Source organism: Colossoma macropomum, unplaced genomic scaffold (assembly GCF_904425465.1).
Source record: "Colossoma macropomum unplaced genomic scaffold, Colossoma_macropomum, whole genome shotgun sequence".
In the NCBI taxonomy this organism is placed as follows: domain Eukaryota; kingdom Metazoa; phylum Chordata; class Actinopteri; order Characiformes; family Serrasalmidae; genus Colossoma; species Colossoma macropomum.
Genome location: NW_023494801.1, coordinates 33797966 through 33806552, shown reverse-complemented (window position 1 = coordinate 33806552; position 8587 = coordinate 33797966). Strand labels below are relative to the sequence as shown.

The 8587-nt window shown below is 42.8% G+C and overlaps 1 protein-coding gene across 4 annotated transcripts in view; it reads right to left on the bottom strand.

Annotated features, from left to right (window-relative positions):
• Window positions 1-247: 247 nt before the first annotated feature.
• The window catches only part of rarab (retinoic acid receptor, alpha b), a 196974-nt gene continuing 188634 nt past the window's right edge, over window positions 248-8587 (bottom strand). For all 4 annotated transcript variants that reach the window (XM_036589170.1, XM_036589172.1, XM_036589171.1 and 1 more), the window contains 5 exons: window positions 7686-7846; window positions 6475-6651; window positions 4914-5118; window positions 4097-4255; window positions 248-3770 (listed from right to left, as the gene is read on the bottom strand). In XM_036589170.1, coding sequence (XP_036445063.1) covers window positions 3568-3770; window positions 4097-4255; window positions 4914-5118; window positions 6475-6651; window positions 7686-7846 — 905 coding nt within the window. In that variant the 3' untranslated portion in view covers window positions 248-3567. The remainder of the gene's footprint in view (window positions 3771-4096; window positions 4256-4913; window positions 5119-6474; window positions 6652-7685; window positions 7847-8587) is intronic.

Genomic DNA, 8587 nt, shown 5'->3' with positions numbered 1-8587 from the left:
TGTCAAACTAGGGACCTTCTGGGCCAAAGTGCTGCGGAGATCGGCGTTTACCGTCATCCAACACTCTGAAGGCACTGCTAATGAGCTGATAAGCTGAATTAGGCGTGTTTAATGAGGCAGTGTGCTGAAGTCTGCAGGGATTTGGTCTGCAAGGACTGGAGCCTGACGTTCTATGGCGCTCTGCTAAAAACCATTTGTGGGACCTTTATTGTTGTAGAAATCAGTATGGAAGCAGTCAACACGATCATGAACACACACAAAACATGAGTCTTTATTAAAGATTATTCTTATCATCCAGGGAACTGATACAAGAGGAACATTATTTTTGTGCGTTTGACTGTGTAACAAGTGTTAGAGCAGTACAGAACCGTGTCTTGTGCTGGACGTTGTGTGATGATCGGCTGTTCGCCGTGTGTGTGTGTGTGTGTGTGTGTGAGGGGACGACCACACCGAGGTGTGTGAAACACTGTGGCTCACTGGCAGTGAAACATCTGGGCAGTATTTATAGTCCAGTACTCGCTCACATCAGCATTACCTTACACGCAAACGCAAAAACACGAAGAGGTTTCCGAGAAAGCTTACGGGAGGCCAGTGGGATCTCAGAGCGAGTGGATGCCGCTCATCGACACCATCGCTCAACTTCTGTGCAAGTTGTGTGCATAGTTGAAGTGAAATGAGGAAGCGAGACTTTGGCAGCAGTAGGCCGCAATCAAGCATGTCGAAAGGTTGCGGCTCGCGGTGCTGCCTCCAGGATCCCACTGAGCGCAGTCAGTGAGGATAGCAGAGAGGCAGAGGTATCGCAAAAAAGGTACAGTGATGACACGCTGACACTGATCTACAGTGGAAAACTGGATTGGAGCCCCACTTTTGAGTTGACATTCAGTCAAATTGTAATTTATGCCTGTAAGACTGCAATACACTAGCCGACAGCTAGGCATTCGGGTTGATACTTGCTTTTTTCACTGTTTCCATCAAACATTTCTGCATAATTCATTGATTAAAATGTAAACAAAATCATTCGGAGTGAAGAAACCAAGAGAAACTGAGGCAGAGTGGTGGTGATAGGAACCAGACGTCTACCTCTAAAGGCTGCCTCAGAAATGATTATGGATACGATGCATGATGCCAGAGACATCATTTTATGATCATTTCAAGAAATCTTTAGCCTAAAATGGGTTTTTTAAACACTGTCATGGTGAAGATGGACATGCAACAACAAAACCTCAGATCTTTGCATTCTTGTCCTGAATTAAGCTAATGTAATACGAGTTTATTCTAAGTAATTCTGGCCAATTTCTTTCTGTCATTTCTGTCATTCAGCTGTCATTTCAATTTGTTTAAACAAACAAACAAACAAACAAGAAAAAGCGACAAAAAGTGCAGATACAAGCTTCAGTTTGACAGCGACAAAGGCAAAATAGTCCACAAAGAAAAGTTATTTTTCCCTGTTTTACCATCAACAACGTTACATATAAAACCTCAGAAGACGTGTAGGTTCACTGGTTGTTTTAGATCAATGGTCTTCAACGCTCCTCCTTGAAAGCTACAAGTCCTGCAGAGTTTCGTTCCAACCACATTCTGCTGCACCTGCTCCAGTTAATGAACTTCTGTAGACCTTCCTGATTGACTGGATCAGACTGATCAGTGTTAGATTAGGGCAGGGACAGCGTATTATATGTAGGCTGGAACTAGACTCTGCAGGACAGTCGCTCCAGGAGGAGGACTGGAGACCCCTGTTTCATTAAATAAAACCGCCATATTCGCATTGTTGACATCCCTGGTTCCTATCACCACCACTGTAAAGAAATGAGAGTCTCTACAATCAATGATTTCACATCAGATCACTCTGAATGAGTCTGTTCGCATCTAAGCTGTTGAATTAGGCAGATATTTTGGAAAGAAATCAGAGTAACTCCCTATAAGACAAGGTGTTTCTGCAGATGAATAACACCCACAGCACTGTGAATTATTTTCTACTCAAATTTGCCCAAGCAAAGAGGTTGGAGCTCAAGATGCAGATCTACGCTGATGCTCGTCAGCGTTCAAGAATTCTGTAGGTTTCCAGCTTATTCAGCCCATTTAGATCTAACACCACAAATAAACATCGACCGATTTCAATCCAAGTTTCCAGCGTAGGTCGGTGTTGTGCAGAGGCAGTACTGTTGGGGAGCTACAGGTAAAGTGATTGTCTCACGGAGGCAGTGGTGTTGTTGTTGGTGGTGGTGATTGTTCAAAAGGACCGAGGCAGTGGCGTTGTAGGGTTTATGAGGCAGTGGGATAATGGGGGGCAGAGAATGGGGTCTCTCTGCTAACAGGGTGTCCAGTTTGATTGCACCGTAAAATGCATGAAACAGTGACACTTCATGCTGTAGTTGAACTGTAATTTTGAATGAATGGTCATTTTATTCCTTACCTGTCAAATGTAAATGCCTGTTTACGCCAATTTGACTGCTAACGTTGTCATCAGTGCTCGAATATCGTTTTTGTATCTTTGTTTTACTTCAGCTGAAGTGAAACCAGAATTTGCATTGACTGTCCATTAATGCTGATCAATCGGAAATAAGAGGTCAGTCTGTGGTCAGGTTGTGATCAAATATATCTCATGCACATTCAGAACCTTGTGACCTGACCGTAACGAAAACCACTAATAAAGCTAGTTATTTTTGCTGAACAAGATTTGAACACTTCACCCTCCGTATGTGTGTTTGTTTTGTTTGTTTTAAAAACTGGCTTTGTTCAGTGAGTGTGAGTGCACAACATGTGAACGGTGCGATTTGTTTTAACCTTAGTAAAAACATCTCTGAATCATCCACAACAATCTTCCGCAGTGAAGAGAACAGCGGGCAGAACACAACTATACTCTTGGAACAAATAAGAGTAAAGGTAAGATTTTTTTTCCTGCATCATTCCACCTAAGACAAAATTTCAAATTCTCTTTTTTTTCTGTCAATATAGATATTCTTATATTCATATATCTTTCGTAAGAAAAGAGGGGAAAAAAGTTGCAAAGTTCAAAATGTCCCTGAAGACTTCTGGACGATGGCCGTCCTTTTGTCTTTAGTTAGCTATCTCCTCATAGTTCCTTAGATCTACAGCTGAGGGAATCTGGAACGTAATGTCATCGTACAATACACGTGGATGTAGAAACGTTTCCTGTCCCTCCAATGCCGAAGGGTCCGAAAGAGTCAGACGCGTCCGTAGAACCGACACAACCGTGGCTATTTAATGCAATGGGAGCAAGGGAGCGAGGACAGAGTGGAGAGACCGGTTCCACAAAGTGTAGGCCTGATCCTTCCCAAAGAAGAGTGTTGTCAGCCTCTGTCTGCTCCGATTAATTCCATTCTGGTCCTAGATCAGAATCGGCAAAGTTTCGCTAAAGCACCAACTCAATTAAGCCATAATGTGGGTCCTGGATCTGGATGACACTCAGCCTTTATATCCCCCCAGCCAAAGCAAGCCAGGTCACTGTCCATTTTCGCCGGTCTCCAAAGTCCGCCTGACTTGTGACTGGAAGCCTGTTCCTTAGTCCTGGTGCAGCCTGTGTGGAGCCCGTTTTTGGGGCTAGTCTCAGGGCGAATGTGCCGACGGGCTGCTCCGCACTGAGCTGGGCGACAGGCTGGGGCTGCAGCTGCCTGGGGGAGCGCCTCCTCCTGCCCGAGCCCCGCTGCTGCCCTGACCATCCAAACCCTCTGAGTTCTCAAGCATCTCCTGGATGAGTGGAGGCATGGAGCCGGGGATTTCCATCTTCAGGGTGATCACTCGCTCCGCACCTGAGGAACACGAGAGAGAGAGAGAGGTGAGAGAAGTTATATTTTGTCATTATGGCTTCTATTGTTTCATTTAATAAGTGCTCTATAATGTTCATATGATCCACACAGTCATTCTGACAGACTGTAATACACTACAGGAAGTGTAGGGGGCGATATGGCTTCTACTGTTTTAGTTAAAAAGCCTCTATAATGTTCATATGATCCACACAGTCACTCTGACAGACTGTAATACACTACAGGAAGTGTAGGGGGCGATCAATGTAGATCAATGTTAGGTGCATGTCAACTGTTTTATTGTAATCTTTGGTTATTTCTGTATCATTCACCTTTAGCGCTGATGCTCCTCAGGTCTGTGATCTTCATCAGCATTTTGGGGAACATGTGTGGTTTATGTGGCCTCCTCTTCCTCACATAGATTTTCAATGCTTCGAGCAACGGTTCCTGCAGGATGTCCACCTTATCTGACTCCTCCAGATCCTGCCGATCTGCGGACACACAAATGTACACTCAGTTTGCACACTTTCATACAAGTCGAAACAATATGATCAGACAGATTCTAGTTCCTGAATTCCTCTCCAGTGCATTTTCTTTTCTGCTCAACCAATCAGCATTTGCTTGTTTTGCACAATACGTAGTAGAGGTTTTGTAATGTTGGAAAAATGAATGACTGGTGATAAGAACCAGGGGTCACCATGACAACATAAATATAAACATTTTATCTGAAACCACCAGTGAACCTACATGTGTCTGCTGAGTTTGAAGTCATGAAATGGTGATGAAATAGTGGAAAATCTGAAATAATATATTTTCTTCAGGGACTGTTTTGCTTATACTGCCCTTCATGTATCTCTCTGCCAAGAATGCATTTTAAGGATGTGTCAAAACTATTATAAAACAGTGTCTCAGACATCAGGCAGTGAATTCATAACCATTTCATGTAGTAACTTTCTGTGAGGGAGCTTTTAGAGGTGGACGTCTGGTTCCTATCACCACCACTGTGAACAGTTCTGACACTGCAAGTTTCTCTAGAACAGAGCGTTTCACACCAAACCACTCTGAACGACTCTGTTTACATCTTAACCATTTAAATGTCCAGAAATTTTAAGGTCCCCTTTAAGCACTCCTAGATAAAGCCTGTAGTACCTCCACACAGCAGACAGATGGCGCTGAGCAGGCCCGTCTCAGCATCGTCCATCTCCAGCGGGAGCAGCTGGTTGGCGAAGGCAAACACCAGGTCGGTGAGCGGGCCGAAGCCGGCGTTATGCATCTGCGTCCGGTTCAGCGTCAGACCATCCGAAAAGGTCATGGTGTCCTGATCGGGGGTGTAGCGCGTGCAGATCCGCAGAATCTGAGAGGGGAACAATGAGAGAGAGGAGAAAAGAGAGAAAGAACAAAAGAAATGAAATGCACAGTACAGTGAATGTTACATCAGTGATGAAGCACACTGAGGGTCAACGTTTAATGATGTAATTCACCATAACACCCAATGATGAATCATACAATCAATAATATTCGATAACCAAATTTTAAAGGACACATATGAATTTATTTTTACTCACATTTTTAAAATAAGCGTTAGATAAATGTATGAGACACAGCACAAATATCGATCCTAAAGGGCCCATATCCTACATCTGTTTTCCTTTTTTTCCCCACTAAGGTCCATATAAAACGTGTGGTTTATGTACCAAAAGGTCATAATTCAGTTTGTATGACCACTTCAGAACTTCTCTTTTTCCCTTGAAATTAAACAGCTTTTGCTGTTGTACTAAGCATTAAGACTGATATGTGTAAATGTCCTCTGTTATTGTTGGCCGTGCTGTACTGTGTCTTATTCAAATACCGACACTCCTCTGAACACCCCTTATAGCTTCAGTGAGAGTGGGTGGAGTTAAACTGCTGTAGGTTGAATTGGTTTCGTGACACCACAGAAACTGCAAATTCACAATGGGCTGTTTTTGCACTTTCCGTGATACAGAGTTTCATGGACAGAGTGGACAGTACATTTTGAAACAATCTTCATGTACATCAAACTAATTTCAAAACGCAATTTTATATCCGTGTAAACGCCTGTATCTGATTACATTCCCTATCGGAAAGTTTAAGTCCGTTCTGATCATGTTCGTCACGTCATAGTGAAAGTTTATACCGTTCAACATGGCGGAGCAGAAACTGGTCTGCAGAGGAGACGAAGTTTCTGCTCTGATCTTTAAAAGACGGCGGTGGGACGGACGTCCAGCTTATGTGTCTCAGAACACGACGTCTTCCTCTCGGCCTTCTTTAATAAGGACATGTGAAGGACGTTTTCCTGAGTCTGACATCATTTTAAAGTCATAAAAAACACAAGCACTGCTCACTGATGCTCATCTCACTCTGACTGGACTCACATGATGTTGGTTGTCATGGTAACGTCTACACTAAGTGGTTCTCTACGCATGCGCATGTTGGATCTGATTACTTGTATTGTGAATGTAAACATAGATTTTCCTTCAGATTTTTGAGTAGAGTGAGAATAAACACCTCAGTCTTAATCTATAATCGGAATATGTTCAAATGGATTGGAGAAAATCTTTGCATGTAAACACAGCCAGTAAAGGACATTCTTATACTGACCCATCTCTGGTTCATGCATTGATATGAGAATATGTGGGCCCTGAACGTGTGCATTTCTGTGGCTTTTTGAGTGTGTTTGAGCTGCACTCACCAGTATATCGAGGCAGGCGGCCTTCAGCAGAGTGATCTGGTCTGCGATGGTGAGGGTGGTGAAGCCCGGGAGCTGTTTTGCAAACTCCACCGTCTTTATGATGCACTTAGTGGAGAGTTCACTGAACTTGTCCCAGAGGTCAACATCCAGGGAGACCCTGTGGTCTGCACTGTTGTTCTACAGGACAGAAAGAGAAAGACTTGTTTACTTATTATTAAATTTCATATGCAATATTTAATATGCATGTTTGCATAATTGGCCCAAATCAAACAAAATGTAAACACAGTTTGTGGGCCATCATTTAGCTTGGTGTAGAGTCTCTTCAGCCCATCAGAATTACTGGTGTTAAACCTCTCAGGTAAGTCCACCATGAAAAAGCATGAACAGGTACCACTTTTAGCCCAATTTCACCTTCAACTTTCTCTCAATTTTTACAACTGGAAGTGACTTTCCACGTTGGAAGCTTGACCCAAAAGTGATTATCCGGTGATCTGCGAGGGGGAATGTGTCCATCTTTAGCCTTTCAATTAAGCTCTGGAGTGATCAAAGGCCCCCAGCTATTTTCAGCTATGTGTGATTTTTAAGAAAGAAAACATTCACAAGTTCTGTAGTGTGATGTAGTGTCAACCAATCAAGCAATCAAGGCAACAGCCGATGAGCAAAGCTTAAATATATTATATATATATTTATACACAAATATACATATATATATATATATACACACACACACACACAAGAGGTGTTTTTATACAACAGCACCACTAGATGGCATAGTAGACCACTGCTGATGTGGCCCGACACCAAGGTTATCATTTCCACTGTGTTACATTTTTCAGGGTTTACCTCTTCATATTTGACAGAGACCCCAACAGTTCGCTCAAATGTGTTGTTCATCACCGTTTCCATTAGAATGGATGAGAACTGTAAAGTGATGCTGGTGTATTAGTAATGTGACATTTATTTGTCCCAGTTTCTCAACCAATCTCAACCTTTTAGGTGAGTCACCTAAGTAAAAGGCAGTGTGATGATGTTTAGTGGAGGGCACATTTATCACGTACTGTGATGTCATGTAATTTATTATTACAGGCATCCTGTGGCCTGCACGTCCCCTCCATCAGGCCCCTATCTAAAAAAGGACATCCCTGCTGTAGACACTCCTTTTAGAAAGCACACTACTGCTCTAGTGCCCTCTGTTTGCATGACTTACTCACCGTGGTATATTTGCCCAGTTGGCATAGCGATGGAAATGTGTCCTGGTGGGCTTTCCTCACACGTTCAATCATCTGCTCCGTATCGGGACTCATAACGTAGCTTTCGGAACACTCCACCTTCTTTTCCTCCTTCTTCTTCTTGTTCCGGTCGTTCCGAACAGCTGCATGGAGGAGAAGAACTGTTAGCAACATGCACCACCACCCAGTGAGGCTGCTATGGGCATCAGAACTCGTTCTTCAACTGAAAGCCTCAGTTACTGATGGCAGCAGGTGGGTTTTGGTTCTTTAACACCAGTTATAATTAAAAACAACACTAAAGTCAACATTAATGGGAAACAATACATATTCCTTTTGCACTGTGATGTGTTTGTGAGTGAAAGTATCAGTGAGGGTCTCTGAGCTAGCTGAGCGTTTTCTCTCCATAAGTAGTGGTGGTGGGAGAAAGAGGAGGAGGTAAAACATCATATTATTTGGTAATATTTTTCATGATGACATAAAAATCAGATGTTTTAAAGGCAAAAATTACAATGATATTTTACATGACACAATGATTTATGCTTCATATAACCAGGAACATAAACATCAAAGATGCCACAGCACAGGAAACTCCTCCTGCACAATCACAATTTACCACTAGATGGAGCTCTCATCATTGTCTGCCACTCAGAAACAAGGCATGGCTTAGTTTGTCCCATATTACTCACCACAGATCCCATAAAAACACTGAAATCTGTGCCTCTGCCCTCCGGTTCTTTAACATCCACTCAGTTCTGAACATCAGAAGAATATTATAATGATGAAGTTGTAATGAATAAATAACAGTGAATATAAAAGGAGCAGTTTTCTGAAAAAGCTTGTGCTGGAAACGAGTGAAAGTGAGGACAGAGAAGCTGGAGGTGGCT